At 36.4% G+C, this 20,411-nt stretch overlaps 1 protein-coding gene across 1 annotated transcript in view; it reads right to left on the bottom strand.

Moving 5' to 3' along the window:
- CSTF3 (cleavage stimulation factor subunit 3) overlaps positions 1 to 20,411 on the bottom strand; it is a 76,870-nt gene that overhangs the window by 45,096 nt on the left and 11,363 nt on the right. The window contains 2 exon segments of the mRNA NM_001133756.1: positions 11,849 to 11,944; positions 12,067 to 12,168. Coding sequence (NP_001127228.1) covers positions 11,849 to 11,944; positions 12,067 to 12,168 — 198 coding nt within the window.

Genomic DNA, 20,411 nt, shown 5'->3' with positions numbered 1-20,411 from the left:
TAAAATTCCAAAACATTTCAATTGTGGGATGCTTAGAATTGCAAACTGTTTTATAGGTAAATAATACAAATTCTGATGCAACATCATAGTGGCTTACTTACAATCAACTGAGGAATATCAGGTAGCTACACGAAGATACTCGAGTTTTCAGTGGCATAGACTGGAGATGTGCTCAAAAAGTTTATCTTGAATCCCTAAGCCTGATGCACCACAAATTACAAATAACTGGAAATAAAGATTTAGTTTCAATAAATCAGATTTTCCCATTAACTAGAAAAGTCAAGATCCTTTTAATATTTTTAAATACAGAGCTAGATATTGTGCCCCTCTTTCATTTTTATTTTTGATAAAATTTCATCATCTCAATTAGTAAAAATCTCCTTTTAGATCAGGCTGGGCATGGTGGCTCATGCCTGTAATCCCAGCATTTTGGGAGGCCTAGGCGGGTGGATCACCTGAGGTCAGGAGTTCGAGACCAGCCTGGCCAACATGGTGAAAGCCTGTCTCTACTAAAGATACAAAAATTAGCCAGGTGTGGTGATGGGCGCCTGTAATCCCAGCTACTTGGGAGGCTGAGCCAGGAGAATCGCTTGAACGCGGGAGGCAGAGGCTGTGGTGAGCCAAGATTGCGCCACTGCACTCCAGCCTGGGCAAGAGTGAGACTCTGTCTCAAAACAATGATAAATAAATAACAGATCATAGGGAATATAGTTTATCCTATCAGAAAACTTATTTACAAAACTTCTACACATCTTTGAAAAGTATGAAAACCACTGTTTAATAAGCAGGTATTGAAAGGCTAATATACTCTACCTAAATCCTTAGTTTTGGCCTTGATTTAAGTAAACGCCATTTTAATAACACTCGTAATTCCTAACCCAGAAACAGATGTAAAAATTACTGCTCTCTCTATAATGTGGAATGTAAAAAAATATTCAAAGTGGTAAAGAATATATGTTCTTTGATTGAGTCCAGAAGTTCAAGACCAGCCTGGGCAACATGGCAAAACAAAAAAATACAAAATTTTGTATTTTTGTCTCTACCAAAAACAACAAACCAACCCGAAAACACCACAAAAATTAGCTGGGTGTGGTGGTGTGCACCTGTATTCCCAGCTACTCTGGAGGCTGAGGTGGGAGGATCACCTGAGCCTGTGCGGGTCAAGGCTGCAGTAGGCCATGATTACATTACTGCATTCCAGCCTGGGCAACAGAGTGAGACCCTGTCTCAAAAAGGTAAGAAAATACATGCTCTTATAAATTTCTTATAAATTACAAATATTTGCCCCTTTTGTGTACAGGATTCCTTTGTACTCTCTGAAATTAAGTCCAAGTATCTACAGCTAAAAATTAAAAACCTATGGAAGTATGGAGAATAGCAACTAGAATTTTAGAGATAAAATTTTATACAAAGGATAACCTGGCTACACAGAAGTTATTGTACCATAAAATCTTCTAAAAGGTTTGCTTAAATTCTCTGAAGCAATTTTATGTCGTTGTGAGTAGCTATACATAATCCATTTTTTCAAATGCCCACCAAAATACTGATAGACCTAATACTGAGATAGCTAATGAAGAATGCAAAAAACTCCTGAGCAAAGAAAAACAAGAGTCAGTTATAAACCTACTATATATTAATAGCTATTTCCACAACTATACTGTATTTTAGATTTCTTAGGTCAGTTCGTATAATGGCTAGTGACTAGAAGCCCATATGGAGGAAAAATCTAAGCATCAACTGAATATTAAATTAGATTTGAACAGGCCGGGCGCAGTGGTTCACGCCTGTAATCCCCGCACTTTGGGAGGCCGAGGCAGGCGGATCACGAGGTCAGATCGAGACCATCCTGGCTAACACGGTGAAACCCCGTCTCTACTAAAAATACAAAAAAAAAAAATTAGCCAGGCGTGGTGGTAGGTGCCTGTAGTCCCAGCTACTCGGGAGGCTGAGGCAGGAGAATGGTGTGAACCCGGGAGGTGGAGCCTGCAGTGAGCAGAGATCGTGCCACTGCACTCTAGCCTGGGCTACAGAGACTCCGTCTCAAAAAAAAAAAAAAAAAAAAGATTTGAACATTATTGTTCCTTTTAAGTGTGATAATGGTATTGTGGTTTTATAGGGTACTATTCTTTATATAAGGAGAGGAATATAAAGCATTTATTGAGCCTATGTAGAGGTGCACAGGTATTGACTATATATTATTCTTTCAAATTTGTTTGAAAATTTTTATAATAAAAAGTTGGAAAGAAAAAAGATTAAATTGTTTGGCTAAGGTCCTAGTAATAAGGAAGCTGCAAGCAGAATATCCTAGAGTCCCCAGATTTCAAATTCTTTCATTCCTATTTCTGCATATATCCTTTATAGAGTTATCTACAGATTCCTTGCACTGCATTTCTTTAAATAAATGAAGACATTTTTAAACATACCTTTTCCATACTACCAAATATGATCAGACCACTGTTACAGTAACCCAGTAAGAAAAATTCTGACCCTGCAGTTGAGGCACAGGACAGAGTAGTTCCCCTCCCCCATAATAAAAAATTGAACTTGAATAATAATTTTCTCTGTTGTTGAAGAAAAAAAAAAAAAGGTATTTTAGAGACGGGGTGATTACTACGTTGCCCAGGCTGGTCTCAACTCCTGGGGCTCAAGCAATCTGCCCACCTTGGCCTCCCAAATGCTAGGATTACAGGCATGAACAACTGCGCCCAGCCAGATAAAACACTTTTTTTTCAAAGTTATTTTGACTTGGAATACTTGTTATTTAAATGCGAATCTCCTAACTATTCTGTGAACTCAGGAAATTCAAATTTACAAAGGAATCTTTTTGGCAAATATTCCCATGGATAAGCAATCTGACATCTTTAATTGCTAATAGAAACTATTTCCTTTAAAGTGCTAAGAATTTCATCATTTGTGTTGCTCACACCCAAAAACTTTTAACAAGTTAAATAATGTAGCATTTGCAAATGATCAAGTATTTGTCTAGATGATCTTTTTGACTCACTAATTTGTTTACAAAGTGAAAGATGGCATTATTTTTAAAATATCTAAACTCTTATTTAAAATAATTTGCCATTTGGTCAAGTAAATCAATATAGATATCCATTTCCTATATCATACAGTTTATATATAATATATACGTAACATACAATATATATAACCTAATGCTTGAAGTAACAATTTTTAAGTTTTCTTCCCCATATGATTTATGACAGAATTGACAGGCATCATTTACAGTAAATGATTTTATATTTGACAAAACCCTGAAAATTATCTTTACTAACTATACTCACTAGTAAGCTTCTTAAATGAAAAAAATCATGGTAGGGAGGGGAAAGCTAGGACTTTCCAATAGTTTTCAAACACAATAAAGTTTGAGTCATGAACAGAATACCTGTTTCCACTCAATAAACATACTGAAAAACATCAGATAATTCCATGGAAAAGTATCACTGATTCAACCAAGAATCAATAGGGTTTAAATGGAGTGGACAGTTGTTAGATTAGAATACAATATTTAGCCTCAAATTATCTCCCCATTATTTTTTCTATTAATTATCAAAGGAATAATATTAACTACACAGTGGACAAGCTGGTCAATACCTGAACCACATCATGAAAACTGACATCACCAATATGGGACAAATGAACATTACTACGCCCCTGGATGAGATACACTAAAGACACATGACCATTTTGGTGGCTTTTCAGCTAAAACCTATAACCTAAATCTAATGATGAAGCATCAAACAAATTCAAATTAAGGCCGAGGGCTGGGTGCAGTGGCTTACGCCTGTAATCCAGCACTTTGGAAGGCTTGAGGTCAGGAGTTTGAGACCAGCCTGGCCAAAATGGTGAAACCCCATCTCTACTAAAAATACAAATATTAGTTGGGTGTGGTGGAGCACACTTGTCCCAGCTACTCAGGAGCCGAGATCACGCCACTGCACTCAAGGCTGGGTGACAGAGCAAGACTCAAAAACAAAACAAATTAAGGCTGAGGGGCTGTTCCACATTGAAGGGGACTAAGAGGAATGACAATTATATAATGGCCTTGGATTAGATAATGAATCAGAAGAAATTTAAGAGTTACCATGACAAAAGTAGAACACAGACTGCAGATGTCTACTAATGCTACATTTCCTGAACTGCATCACTCAACTGTGTGTATGTATAAGAATCTTTGTTATTAGGAAACACATCAAAGTATTAAAGTTCATAATATATGCAATGCAATCTCCTATAGTTCGGAAAAAAATAAAGATTCAGTAAAGCACTTATGTCAAGATGTTAAAAAGCAGTGCAAAATATATATGGGAGTTCTTTGCATTGTTCTTGCAACTTTTTTGTAAGTTCAAAGTAATTTCAAAATAAAATTACAAATGCATTACAAAAATTGCTTAAATGACTGTCAGTTTGTAATCCCTAAAAGCAATGCTCTTGTTATTCAACCAATACAAAGCAGATTAAACCATGTGATCTCCCATGATTGGATCTTCAACTCTGATAACCTAAATAATCTAAGTTTTAAGCATTTTTTCACCTAATACCCAATACCATACCCCGAATATGGGAAGCACAAAACCTTCAAAAATTCTCTTCATACACGATAGCCAAAACCAAAGGAAATGGTGGATGAGGGAACTAAAAGAAATGTACAAACACAGGAAACAGTTATTTTGCTGACAATCTTCCCTCCAATGACACTGCACTTCTGTAATACTGAGTAGTGTTGTCATTTTGGACATTTAAGTTTTATAAAATTTAGTCTAATGTAATTCTAAATATCATTAGTACTTAGATTCTTAATTACAGCTGAAAAGACCATTCTAAAATTACCACTGGTGGACTTTTTAGTCATCAAATTTGACTTTAAAACTGTCAAAAGCCATTAAGGAAGCATTTGAGTTTTCATTTTTTATAAGGATATGAGTTTAAAATGGTTGAGAAACACTACAGATCTTTCTAGTGAAAAGCTCAGAAATGGACTGAACCTGACTATAGTAAGTTAGAAATAACTGGTTATTTGTGAGAAAACATCCCATTCCCCACCACCCAGAAGAATGAGAAGTACCAGTACAACACTCAAGTTGCACTGAAAGAAAAGGATGTTAGCTAAACAAACCAAAAATAAATACCAAGATGTGGCACTCTTGTTCAAACTCTACACAGGGTACAAGTTAGCTGCAGTTAATTCTTTTAAGCCACATTCTTCAGCTTAGATGATTCTCCCATAACACTTGAAGTGTCCTTAATGGTTATCTGATTTAGTTTGGCACTCATGTGACTGTCTTTTTTAAAAAAGTTTATGCAACCAGAAAATCAGTTTTCAAACCCAGGAATAAATTCAGTTAGTAAAAAAACGGTTACAGTTAAAACGGCGTAACCCTAACCCTGACTGTGAATCTAACAGTCACAATATACTAAGCACATAGTAGATGCTTCAAAGATCACTTGATTATATACAAAAAGCAAGCCAGGAGACTAATCACTTTATTGTCCAGGCAAGTATAGGGAATATTCTGCAAACTATAAAATTTACTGACAGCAGTAAGATTCAATTACTGCCCTGCAAAGCCTCAATTCCCAAAACTAGCTGCCAGAAACACATACCATATGTCCATCCTCTAGAGATTGAGTCAGCAGTGCTGGTATGCTAACTGGGAAGCTTGTATGCTTTAAAAGCTTTCCAAGTGATTCTAAAGCAGTGAAGTTTGTAAACTTTGGCTCCAGGGATAACAATGTCTTGATTTATTTTGCTCACATATAAAATGAGGGGGCTAAACTAATTCATCTTCCAGCTCTAAAAATTTCTGACTTAAAACATTATGTCTACTTCAACTTTATGTAAAATGTACAGTAGTCATAGTCTGGTGAATGAAAAAATTTCCAAGGAAACCATCATCACAAAATGGCCAACCTTCTTTTTTCTTCAAATCCAGTATGAAAAGTTGCAGAATATGAATCTTAGGACAAAGGGGACTTAAAATGTCAACAGTACATGCTAGAGCTGAAATGTTGCATTTAAATAAAAGGTTGTAATTGAACATGTTCTGTCACATGAATAGAAGTATTTAGATTTCGTTTTACAAAGACTAAAAACAGCTCTGGGATCTTGTTATCTTTGACCCTTACTACCGTGCAATGTACTATTTCAAAACTACATTTGAATCCTATCACTGATGTCAACTTGTCTTTAGAACTATTGCTTAATTAACACTTGCACATAGAAAATTTTTCTTTGGAGGTCTAGCATACAAAATGGTAAAACTTACCCACATTATGCTTTCCTGAGTCTTAGAAAAGCAGCTGAGTTTCTCAAGAAGTTGTATTCAAAGCAAATATTCACAATTTTTTTTCAAACTGTTGTGGATTCTGGTATGTGGGAGAAAAAAATCTAGATGCAGACTTCAACCTATTATGCCATTATACAAACCAACTATTTGCTTTCTGCTACCAAGTTGCTAGGAGCAAACTAGTTTAATAATAAAATTTAAAGTTTAAAAATTCAGTAAAATTAAAGTAATAAAATTGAAAGTAATAAATTAGTTACAACTAATAAATGCATTGTCCACATTTATTTAGAGGTGCAGCTTTTTACAGATGTCACTGGTAATATTTTAGACATCTTCATTTCCTGGAAGTGCCTTGAACCAGACTCATTCCAAAGGAATAGCTGTTTTAAAGCTGATGTGTTAAAGAAAATACAAACAATCCATTAGAAAATATTTGAGCTTTTGACTTAAACTGGTCCTTTTGTTTTATAAAGGAAAGTCAATTGCCACCTGATTCCCCTGAGCTCAAGTTATAACCAAAAATGCTCAGCACTGTAAAAAGTCTCATGTGTTAGAATTAGTTTTATTTCCAAATATGGAGGTTTCTAGCTCTGTGATATTATGAAGGGCTTACATGTTTGTGTTGATTCATGGATGCTACGTTGCAGCGTATCTTTAATACCTTTTGGGATAGGGATAGAGTTCTGAACCAAAATTATCCCCTATGATCCTAATGACTATAATACCCAATATTTTTAACAACTAAGTATTAGGTATTATATATTATTATGTTATTCCATGAATGTCTAGGAAATTTAGGTAAAACATTACTACCTCCCCCAAAAACTTCAAATTGTATGATCCAATAGTCCTTTTTGTTTCACCATTAATTTTAGAATGTATATGCACTTTTTATCATAAACCTTTTTCCACAATTTCAGAATATATCATGACTCTTATTACACCAAAGAATAGAATATAAAGAAGCTGGGTTTAAAACGTAAGAGTCTTTGCAGGGTAAAGAAAATGACCATATATTTTCAATGTGTTTACTAATAACTGCAGAGATTAGTTTTGCTTTATAAAGCTGAGAAATATATAGGCAATCAGGTTGATTAGCACAAGATTTTGCTTGAAAATAAATGGCTACATTTCACATAGAAGAATTATCTAGAAATTATAAAGATTAGAAAACATACAGTTTTATTTAAAGAAATGTCGTTATCTAAGTGACTACATCCTTTTGCAAGTAGTTGCTTTGGCTGAGAAAAAAAGTCCCAAGGGAAAAAATGTATAGATCATGTTAGTAGAAGTGACAGCATCTAAACATCTCTGTTATAGTAATGGATAGGGAAAAGGGATGGAATCAGATAATTCAATAAAACCTAAAATAGTTTACTACTTATTAGTCAACATGCAAATATTTCCTTTGCTTATCAAACAGCACTTTATTCAAAGCACTTTCAGATTATCACTCAGTTCCGTGTTTACAAGTACTTTTTTCTTTTACATCTCTATTCTACATTTATATATGCATCTAAGCAACTAGATAAAAAAGCATATTGAGTTTTAAAGTAAAAATCTGAATAATCACACAGACATGGACCAACATTTATTACAAACAGGAAAAGTGTAGATCTATAAGAGTACAGATTTTTTTTGGTAAAAAGGCTGCAAGCTGAAGTATAGAAATCACCATAATCTATATAATGCAGTAATTGTATCTGCATTTTAAAATCACATTGCTCAACAGAAAGAAAACATTATAATACAGTAATTTAAATTGCTATGTAAAGGTATTAAAACAGTATCAACAGTGGAAAAGTTTATTTCGATTTAGGTCACTCATGTTGCATCCTGAGTTCACTTCCATTTTCCAAGAAGAAAGGTCATTTTGAAAAACTGAAATGTACGCTACACAACCCATTATTTATAAGGAAGGAAAAACCAAGTATAGAGAAAAGAATTCATCGTTTGTAAAAATTTTAAATAAAACAATCAATTCTCTATATGCTTTTATTAAAGAAATACAGCTTTCACAGACAGCAAGATACATTGTTGCTATTACCAGCAGCATTACCTTCTTCATTTCTCCTTCAGCCACCAATAAAAAACATGCTTCAGTAAAAAAATTCCTTATGAATGTGGCCCGATTCAAAACAAATTACTTCTCTAACAATAAGATATTGTAGCTTACATGTTGTCACTCATCACCTAATTACATGAAAAGCTACAGAAACCACAGGCTGGGTGGGGGAGAACAATTTAAAAGAATATGTCAAAATTCTGTAGGTTTTCTCAATTTTGTGATTATTCAGTGACCTTTTTGATCATTGTAAAAAGTAGTTCTTTGAAGAGCACTGAGGCTCTCTGACTGGGGCATTCCACTTAACTCAAGTGTTTAAAACCTGTCATTTATTAAATCCAAAAATATACTAAACTGCATTTAAAATATCCTTATCCGATTAAATAGCTGGAGACATATTTAAATGTTTCCTTTATTTGAAACTAAGAAGTCACAAAAGTACTTTCATATCATAGTGATATTTAAACTTTATACTTGATAACTATCACTTTAAGAACAGTCATATAATTAATGACTTGCTCATCTTATAATAATACTGTTAAATCATGTAACATAGCAGTTTTGGAACAAAGAGTAGAACAATATATTTCAGGGAGTGGAGGCAAAATGTTATCTCCTATGTATTATATATAACACCCAAGTAATTTGGCCTAGTTTTTGAAATTATATATTAAGAATACACAGAAGTTTGTTGTCCTAAATGCCATTCACAGAGCAAGATAATTTTACCTCCAACAATTTCCACGCTACAGCAAAAAAAATGAAAGCATGTGACAAATTAAGAATGACATTTTAAATCCAAATTTTACATAGCTAAATAGATACTGCTCAACTCTCAGTTATGAGCAAATCTGATGCACTGGCTCATATAGCAGCATCATTAACTTTGTTTTTAAGTAATTAATATGCTCTCATTTCCAACTGATGTTTCAAATTTTTTTAAAAAGTTTAATACTTTTTTCCTTTGACATTTTGTACTTAAAAATAGGATTTGCAAGGAGTTTCTCTGGGGAAGCAAATTATCTTCTGTTACTAAAGATGTATGTATTTTCTATTAAAAAAAGGTATTTGGAGTCACACAAGTTGGTTTAGCTGAATATAAAGAAACGAACATTACAATTTTCCCACCATGAAGTACTGAGTTACAACAAATGTATTAACAAAACTTTATTTTCTTGAGTGCATACAGAATGTTATGTAAACACTTAAGTATTACTTTCAACGTAAAAACATTCTTATTATCACTTCAGATTTTTAAAAAGTATTATAAATAGGTTATGTGTCTTCTCCAGAAATATTAATGGCCACATTGAGTGATATGATCAAAGAAAACTTTAGCCTCTCACAGGCTAAAAAATATAAAATGTGAAAATAAAAAATAAAGAGCAAACCAGGAAAGAGAAAAACACAGCTCAGGATATGCATTTCTAAAACCAGCATTCAATTTAAAACCTTAATTCCTAAACCAAAAATATAAATTTTAAAAAATATACATATATATTATTTACCATTTGTTCTTAATACATGTTAGATATACCTATTTGTGCACGTGTGTATGTTTGTGTGTGTGTGAAATAACTGCAAATATTACCAACTAAATAAATCAGGCAACTGCTAGCAGCTCTTCATTTCATTATATGAATTGAGCCTGTTATGTAGACAACTTTCAGCCCCTTGGAATAACATCTGGTCTTCCTGAAATTTTTTTTTAGGATGCAGTTTGTAACTTACAGCTAGGAAATTGGAGAAACAAACCCATTGTGTTCAGAGTTACAGAATGGAGTATCTAACTGCCTATTTCAGTTTAACTTACGCTAAAATAAAATGCATGAATAATGCCTGAATAATTGAGAAACAAGGAAATTTCAAAAACTCAGAAAGTTCTACTTCATTATACAAAAACAATTATATATCAATTATTTTCATTTCTGGTGTGTGTGAATTTAAGTCTAATGTGTTTCTAAAGCCAGACTAGAATGCAGATCAGGTGCAGGTGATCCAGGTTCCTTGTTTTAATGAGTTAATACAAAGCAGCACAGGCTTCAGCATATTTCAGACAGGCCTCACCTGTTTTGTGCCAAGCTACTTTGGTGATTTAAATATATTAAGGAAAGAAATGGTCCCAGAGGATAGGTGATGAAACTTTAAGGATATGGTCATGGGCCAAAACTATCAGACTCCACATAAGGCACAATCTCTCTCATACATACAAACACACAAACATACATACCACATACACAACCACACACACAAAAATAAAACACACACAATGTTCCTGCTATTATCCAGTAATTTCCCTCCCCACCAAGTAATACAATCTAAACTATAGCACAAATACAATGAGTACACTGTAGCCTCTATTTAAATCTGCTATTGGTTGGGTCCATTCTGAGGACACATCACAGATGACACTGTGTTGTGCTGAAGTATATTCAGTACTGCTGATAACCAAAGCCCTTTGAACAGGTCCAAAACAGACCTAAATATTATCAAATTTCAGGTACAGCAGAAAATGTTATGTTGAGGCTGCAGTGTACTTGATTATGCTGAAAATCTGTATCACAAAATTAATATTAAAAATAAGAGTACTGCGTAAGTTACAAAAAGAAATGCATATAATTTTCAGCTTAATGTGGATATCAGTTATTTACACCTTAGCCCTTCCGTATCATTAATTTATATTAATAACCTGAAAATGATTACTTGGTGCCAATTGTTATTGACACATTAAAACTTTTATTGTCATTTTTACTACTAATTCCAGTCTTCAAAAATTAACATTTTCCTCCTAACCATAATCATGAATGGGGTCCTTACTCTTTAAAATATACATGCCTGGGTTCAAATTTCAAGATATAAAAAGCAAGAAAAAAATATCAAAGTATCATTGGGTAAAATTAGGATTAAGTAGGATTAAATAGGTTTGAATCACATTAGCTTATTCTTGCATAATATAAACTATCTTACAGAAAAATCGTTAAATTATTGAAGTGCTTACATTGATAAACCATGCATTTTCACAAAATTAAAATGTGAAGTAATTCTTCTCTTAAAATGTTTCATTTCACCAGACACTCAAAATACTCTATGAAAAACTAAGTTAACATTTCTGTATTTTCATATACTCCCATTCATATTAGTTTGTAAGTAGGAATAAAAAGAAAAATGAGTTCTAAATAAATGACACAGGAGGCAATAAATTGACACATGACAAGTAAATAAAAGGCTAAAGCACTCCAATACCATTGAAACTGTTTTAATGTTGTTGCAACTCCAAAATGCAACAATCATCAGCTTGTAAAAGACCCAAATTTCAAAAATTCATTTTAATTACTCCTTTATACCTATTTTACAAAATAAAGGTAAGACACATTTAAATCCTCCTTGTCCTAACTGGCTATGTTCCTAACTTGTTTTCTATCACTACAGTGAATGCTGCAATTCCCATCAGATGCTGATATAAGAAAAAATAAAATAAAATAGTAACCTCTGCTTCAATGTACAGTTTCCAGAATCTGCCAGAACTGGGGAACTGGGCAACAAGGCGTTCATAAGTCTTCCGTGCTTTGTCTATAGGTTGATTCTAAAATTGAAAACCAATAAACAGCATTTACAATGTTAGGATTATGAAAATATTATTCACTGCAGAACCAAGTAGTGTGATTGGACCCATAGAGAAGGAAATGTAATCCTATATCACTAAACCTGTGCCTCTCGAATGAGAATGCTCCAAGCATCAAGGTCATATGGATTCTCTTCTAATTTCTTTTCCGCTTTCTTCACCTTCTCTGGGACATACTCAGCTGCCTGGGGAAAAAAAACAACAATGAACTAAAGTTACTGTTTTAAAAATCTCATGCCTAACTTAATTCATGAACAATAAAGTCCTCAGATGCAATGCCACATTACAAAGCATAAAAATATCCTCTTATAAAAGAGAAGTGTGTTTCCTAGAACCTATGTGTACAATCATCCTTCCTTATCTGTGGGCTCCGCATCCTTAGATTCAACCAAGGGTGGATTGAAAATACTCGGAGAAAAAAAAAAAAGACAGCAGTGTCTATACTAAACATGTACAGCCTTTTTATTTATCATTATTTCCTAAACAACACAGTATAACAACTATTTACATGACATTTGTATTATATGACGTTATTATAATCTAGATATGAGTTAAGTATTTGGGAGGACATATGTAAGCTATATGCAAATACATTATTTTATATAAGAGATACGAGCACACATGGACTCAGGTATCTAAGGGGGTGTACTGGCAACAATCCCCCACAGATACTGAGGGACGATTGTATTTGTAATCAGAAGTAACTTGCATAAAGATAATAAAACCAAGTGATCAAGTATTTTTTATTCAAATAAACTTATTTTTGTATTAAATACTATAAAACAGCAGTTCTCAAACTTTATGGTCTCAGGACCCCTCTACACTCTCAAAATTTAAGAACCACAAAGAGCTTTTATGTGGGTTTTATCAACATTTACCATATTAGAATTTAAAACAAATTTAAATATTGATTTACAAATAAAACTTTTTACATGTTTTTTCTTTATAAAAAATAACTTAAAATTCAGTAATGTCACTTTTTACATATTTATAAATCCATTCAATGTTTGACTTTTTAAAAGGCAGCTGAATTTTCACATCTGCTTCTGCATTCAATCTGCTGCCCTATCGGATCATAAAGATGCTGAAAAATTCCACTGTATGCCTGTGAGAGATTAGGAGTGAAAAAGGGCAAATAATGTCTTAGATTTATTATGAGACAGGTTGAACTCACAGATCCTCTGAAAGTCCTTAGGAACCCTTGGAGTTCCTGGACCAACTTTGAGAAACACTGCTGTTAAAGCACTCATCCTGCACCACAAAGAAAATGCATGAAATGACATGGAACTCTTATTTAGATGTAAAGAAATTTTAAAAACACAATTCACAATTGTATATACAATACAATGAAAACTATAAAATAAATCTGCAATTAAAGAGATTTTTAAAATATATTCAAATGCTTAGACTGGTCACGCTTGGAAGATAAGTAGTAGAATTAGAGGCTGATTTTTTTTTCCCCTTTTCTTTCAATATTCCCCAAATCCTTTAGTAAGATAGTTTTACTTTTATTATAGAAATTTAATCTTTAAAAAAAAATGCCTAAAATAGTAGCCAGCACTTGAAGCAAAAATAAAAGTATTAATTCTCAAATTGTTGTTCAGAATACTACTGTGTACCACAAAAAGGGATGGTCAAATAAGCCAGATAAATGTTAATTTATACAGGCCAGGTGTGGTGGCTCACATCTACAATCCCAGCACTTTGGGAGGCCGAGGCAGGCAGATTACTTGCGGCCAGGAGTTCAAGACCAGCCTGGCTAACATGGTGAAACCCAGTCTCTACTAAAAACAGAAAAATTAGCTGGGCGTGGTGGTGTGTGCCTGTAATCCCTGCTACCTGGAAGGCTGAGGCACAAGAATTGCTTGAATCCAGGAGGCAGAGGTTACTGTGAATGAGATTACGCCACTGCACTCCAGCCTGGGTGACAGAGCCACATAGCACTTTGGGAGGCCGAGATGGGTAGATTACGAGGTCAGGAGATTGGGACCATCCTGGGACCATCCTGGCTAACATGGTGAAACCCCATCTCTACTAAAAACACAAAAAATTAGCCGGGCATGGTGGCGGGAGCCTGTAGTCCCAGCTACTCGGGAGGCTGAGGCAGGAGAATGGCGTGAACCCAGGAGGCGGAGCTTACAGTTAGCCAAGATCGCACCACTGCACTTCAGCCTGGGTAACAGAGACTATGTCTCAAAAAAAAAAAAAAGTTAATTTATATGAAGTTTTGTTTTGCCTTTTTTCTAGGACATCCTGACATCTATAAATGGCAATACATATTGATGATATCCAAGCATAAAGAGGGAAGCACTGTCCCTATCACTTTTCTCCCCCACAACTCCCCCTTTTTTTTAGTGGAATTAGTATTTCATGGAACAATTCAGTCAAAACACCAGTTTGGAAAAGTTTAAAAAAAGCATCTGTTCAGATTTTTTTAACTACCTAGGAGAAATAAACTCTTTTCTTTGGAATAAATTAGCTTGCACCACTGGTAAGCATTTACTTATTTAGAAAAAAGACATGTTGACTACTGTAATTCAAAATTAAAATTACGATGTTTTCCTAACATATAAGAACTTTATCAATAGCTTGCTCAAGGAACTAAAGCTGGAAAGTTTATAAGGGACTATTGGCTCTACCCATATATGAAACTACAGGCCCAGAAAGAACAGCAAATGGAAAATCAGCAATTAATAAAGGTGGCATGTTCAAATCAGAATGGTGAATTATTCAATAAATGGTTTCAGAATAACTATATAATCATCTGTTAGAATAACTGTGAAGTCAATTTTATCAAAATAAAGTTGAATTCCTACTTTACTCTTTCTGCCCAAATAAACTTAAGAGAGATCAAAGATTTAAATGTTAAAAACAAAACACAAGACAGAACTAGAGCAGAATATGGCGAAATGTATTTCTGCATTGGAAAAGCTCTTCAGAAGCCTTTTGGGAGGCCGAGGCGGGAGGATTCCTTGAGCTCAGGAGTTCTTCAGGACCAGCCTGGGCAACACGGCAGAATCCCGTTTCTACCCAAATACAAAAATTAGCCAGGCATGTGCCACACACCTGTAGTCCCACGTACTTGAGAAGCTGCGGTGGGTGGATCGCTTGAGCCCGGGAGGGAGAAGTTGCAGTGAACTGAGATTGCCGCCACTGCACTCGGGCCTGGGTGACAGAGCCAGACCCTGTCTTAAAAAAAAAAAAAAAAAAAAAAAAAAAAAGCCTTTAAAGAGTAAACTTACATGGTAAGTTAAAATTTGCGCATGAGAAAAGTACCAAAATAAAAAAGACAAACGTAAAAAAAACCTCCAACACATGACAAAAATACTAAATTTATTAAAGTACAATCAATAAACCACCAGTGGTTCAAAAAGAAAACGCAGCCGGATGCAGCAGCTCACACCTGCAATCTCAGCACTTTGGGGTTCGGGGGAGGGCAGGAGGATTGCTTGAGCCCAGGAGTCTGAGACTAACCTCAGCAATATGGCGAAACCCCGTCTCTACAAAAAATACAAAGAATTAGTGGGGCATGGTGGCATGCACCTATGGTCCCACCTACTTGGGAGGCTGAGGTGGCAGGATCACCTGAGCCCAGGAGGTTGAGCCATGATGGCACCAGTGCACTCCAAACTGGGTGACAGGGCGAGACTCTGTGTCAAAAAAACATTTTTTAAATAAAAATTTAAAAATAAAAAGGGCAAAGCATATGAACAGTTTATAATTAACTTTTTAAAGACTCAAAAGAAATGCAAATATTGGCCGGGCACGGTGGCTCATGCCTGTAATCCCAGCACTTTGGGAGGCCGAGGCAGGCAGATCACTAGGTCAGGAGAACAGAGACCATCCTGGCTAACACGGTGAAACCCCATCTCCACTAAAAACCAAAAAATTAGCCAGGCATGGTGGCGGGCGCCTGTAGTCCCAGCTACTCAGGAGGCTGAGGCAAGAGAATAGCATGAACCTGGGAGGCAGAGCTTGCAGTGAGCAGAGATGGCGCCACTGCACTCCAGCCTGCATGACAGAGCGAGACTCCGTCTCAAAAACAAACAAAAAAAAGAAATGCAAATATAAACCAGAAAACAGAGAGCCAACATTTTATAATTAAATTGCAGTGGTGAGGGTAAGCAGAAAAAGATATTCTCATATTGTTAGCAAGGGCAAGTAGAAACTGATCAATGTGGCCAGGGGCGATGGCTCACGCCTGTAATCCCAGCACTTTGGGAGGCTGAGGCAGGTGGATCACCTGAGGTCAGGAGTTTGAGACCAGCCCAACCAATATGGTGAAACTCCCGTCTCTACTAAAAATACAAAAATTAGCCAGGAGTGGTGGTGCACACCTGTAGTCCCAGTTACTCGGGAGGCTGAGACAGGAAAGCTGCTTGAACCCAGGCAGCAGAGGTTGCAGTGAGCCAAGATCACACCACTGCACTCCACTCCAGCCTGGGCAACAGAGCAAGACTCCGTCTCAAAAAAAAAAAAAAAAAAAAAAAAAAAAAAAAAAAAAAAAAAGAAACTGATCAATGCTTAATATAAATGTCTGATTCTGAATTCCACTTCTATTAACACCCTACTGCACATGTACACAAAGATATATAATGAGTCAGCTACTATAGTTACATAAGACTGAAAATAAATTAAATAACTATGTATAGCCAGATGTGGTGGTGCATGCCTATAGTCACAGCTACTCAAGAGGCTAAGGTGGAAAGATCGCTTGACCCCAGGAGTTCAAGGCTGCGGTAAGCTATAATCACACCACTGCACTCTACCCCGGGTAAGAGAACAAAACCCTGTCTCTATCTGTTAAAATTAAATAAATAAATATATATACAAAAGGACCAATTAAATAAATTATGGAATTTGTAGTCACTTAAAAAAAAAAAAACAAGGCATGGCAGGTAGCCACATGGAAAATAAAAAGTGATGGTGAGCAGGGAGACATGCAAACAACACATACACTTACTCTGCCATATACCCTTCTGGTTTGTTTGAATTTTTCTTATTCATCTGAGAAATATTCACTCAGTGCCTAGTATGTGTCAGACACTGTAGTGGCCCTTGGGATACATAACAAAATAAAGAATTCTATCAGTGGGTTTACTTCTTGAAAAAAAAAAAAAAAAGAAATTTTAGGCTAGGCATGGTAGCTCATGCCTGTAATCAAAGCACTTTGAGAGGCCAAGGCATGAGGACCGCTTGAGGCCAGAAGTTCAAGAGCAGCTGAGCAACATAGTGAGACCCTCGTCTCTACAAAAAACTTAAAATTAGCCAGGCATGGTGGTGTGTGCCTGCAGCCCTAGCTACTAGGCAGGCTGAGGCAGGAGGACTGCTTGAGGCCAGAAGTTCAAGACCAGCCTGGGCAACACAGTGAGACTCTTGTCTCTACCAAAAAACAAAACAAAAACAACTTAGCCAGGCGTGGTGGCAGGCACCTGTAGTCCTAGCTACCTGGGACGCTGAGGCAGGAAGATCTCTTGAGCCCAGGAGTTCAAGGTTGCAGTGAGCTAAGGCTACGCCACTGCACTCCAGCCTGGGTGACAGCGAGACACTGTCTCTAAAAAAAAAAAAAGAAAGAAAGAAGCCAGGCTTAGTGGCTCACACCTGTAATCCCAGCACTTTGGGAGCCCGAGGTGGGCAGATAACAAGGTTAGGAGTTCGAGACCAGCCTGGCCAACATAGTAAAACCCCATCTCTATTAAAAATACAAAAATTAGCCAGGCATGGTGGTGCATGCCTATATGCCTATATGCCAGATACTTGGGAGGCTGAAGCAAGAGAATCGCTTGAGAACGGAAGGCAGAGGCTGCAGTGAGCTGAGATCACGCCGCTGCACTCCAGCCTGGGCAACAGAGCGAGACTTAGTCTCAAAAAAAAAAAAAAGGGAAATTTTACGTAAACTAGAATTTCAGTCCTGAGATACTGACTATAAAATGGTAACGATTAACTAAGAAATAAAACTGACATGGGAACCAAAAAACAGTTCATCTATACTTGAACTGCTTTAGGTAATCAGTGATAACAAACACCCAAAACCACTCTGAATCATGGATTTGCTTTGGAAAAATGCCAGGAGATGGGGTAGACAAAGAATCCTACAAGGTATGAGCTGTCGATTTCTTTTAGCCTTTCAGTATCACTGAAGAATAAACCTGATATAATCTCAAATTTGTTACTAAAATATATGGTCGTTTTTCTCTTGGTATTAAGATTAGTGATTTTTGCCCTCTGAAAGAGGGAAAGGATTGTAGACAAGCAGAATCACTGCCAAGGTTTATTGCTATACTTGTTTTTACTCTTGTTACAAGGTCAATTTTGCATTTAGAGAGCTATTTAAATTACTTTAGTGTTCACAGGTATTCTGGAGCTCAAGACCCACTTGCTGAAATTAACCTACCAAATCAGGTAAGGTATGCCATATAATCTGTAAAAGAGAGAAACTCAGAGCATAGAATCTGATATCCAACCAAGCATAATCACAGTAAGACGTATACATGTCTCCTTAATACATCAAATGAGCCACCCCTTTAGTGATTCTCAATCCTGGCTCTGCATTAGAATCACCTAAGGGAAGGAGATTTTAAAAGATGTCCAAGCCTCACCCTCAATCAACTAAACCTGAATCTCTAGGAACATACATACTATCAATATTTTTAAAAAACTTTTCAAGTAATTCTAACATATAGCACTCCTAGTTGAAAACCATGGCTCATCAGGCGCAGTGGCTCACGCCTGTAATCCCAGCATTTTGGGAGGCCAAGGCAGGTGGATCACTTCAGGTCAGGAGTTCAACACCAGCCTGACCAACACAGTGACACCCCGTCTCTACTAAAAATACAAAAATTAGCAGGGTGTGGTGGTATGTGCCTGTAGTCTCACACACTCAGGAGGCTGAGGTGGGAGAAACGCTTGAACCTGGGAGGCAGAGATTGCAGTGAGCCGAGATTACGCCACAGCACTCCAGCCTGGGTGACAGAGTGAGACTCCGTCTCAAAAAAAAAAAAAAAAAAAAAACCAAACAAACAAAACACACACACACACAAAAACTATGCTCTCTAGTTGGTTGCTCCTTTGGTGCCACAGAATCTTTTTGCAGTCTAGTGAAACCTATGAGCCTTTTCTCAGAATAATATTCTTAAACACATAAATTCTGAGGGATTTCCAAGGAAAAAGCGTGTGTGTGTATGTGTATTGTTGCTGTTTTTTTTTTTTTTTTTCTTTAAGAGACAGGCTCTCTCTACATGGCTGATCTAGAGCTCCTGGGCTCCAGTGATCCTCCTGCCTCAGCCTCCCACGTAGCTGGGACTACAGGCGTGTACCACCGCTCCTTGCTCCAACGTTTTTTTATAGTAATATATACTTAATACATCAAATAAAAAGCTTTAGGGGCCAATTCACTACATGAGTGATGAGTGCTGCTGCTAACACTATTACCTCTGTAAATTCTGGCCTACATTAATAATAAAAGGGAATGCTCAATTTCAGTTAGCGATTAGTGAAAGTCTTTTCCCCCATCCAATTTCATAGAATCCCTAAAATGCTATCCAGATACCTGGGGAATTAGCAGAAGTATCAGTTACATCACTAAATGTTTTTTTCTGGCCTAGCTCCTCAGTAGTTAAATGTTTGTAACACAATCTATACATGTAATTCTCAATCAACCGCATTAATTAACAATGGAAGTTAACCAGAATGCTCAAGAGTATATCCTGCTAGTTATGGTCAAATTTAATTCTCACAATAAAAAGCCTTTTAACATAACAGCTATGAACCACTTGGGTAGCCAATGCTGAGAGGGAAGCATTTTTGTTTTCTGGCCTGGTTACCATAATGCTACTGGGCAAAGAAAAACTGAACAGTTTTGTAGTACCCAAAAGAAGAGACTGGGCCTTCATAAGGAATGAAGTTGTATTATTACCTGAATCTGTTGCCAGAACACATCATTTTAAGAAAACAGGCTGGGCACAGTGGCTCCCAGTACTTTGGAAGGCCGAGGCGGGCAGATCACTCGAGGTCAGAAGTTCAAGACCAGCCTGGCCAAAATGGTGAAACCCCATCTCTACTAAAAATACAAAAATTGGCCAGGCATGGTGGCTCACGCCTGTAACCACAGCACTTTGGGAGGCCGAGGCAGGTGGATCACCTGAGGTCAGGAGTTCAAGACCAGCCTGGCCAACATGGTAAAACCCTGTCTCTACTAAAAATACAAAAATTAGCTGGGTGTGGTGGTGCATGCCTGTAATCCCAGCTACGTGGGAGGCTGAGGCAGAATTGCTTGAATCCAGGAGGCAAAGGTTGCAGTGAGCCAAGATCATGCCATTGCACTGCAGCCTGGGCGACAGAGCCAGACTCCGTCTTGAAAACAAAACAAACAGCAACAAAAAAAAACAAACAAAAATTAGCCGGGCGTGGTGGCAGGCCCCTGTAATCC

This window comes from Pongo abelii, chromosome 9 (assembly GCF_028885655.2).
Source record: "Pongo abelii isolate AG06213 chromosome 9, NHGRI_mPonAbe1-v2.0_pri, whole genome shotgun sequence".
Lineage (NCBI taxonomy): Eukaryota > Metazoa > Chordata > Mammalia > Primates > Hominidae > Pongo > Pongo abelii.
This window is presented reverse-complemented; position numbering and strand designations above follow the sequence as displayed.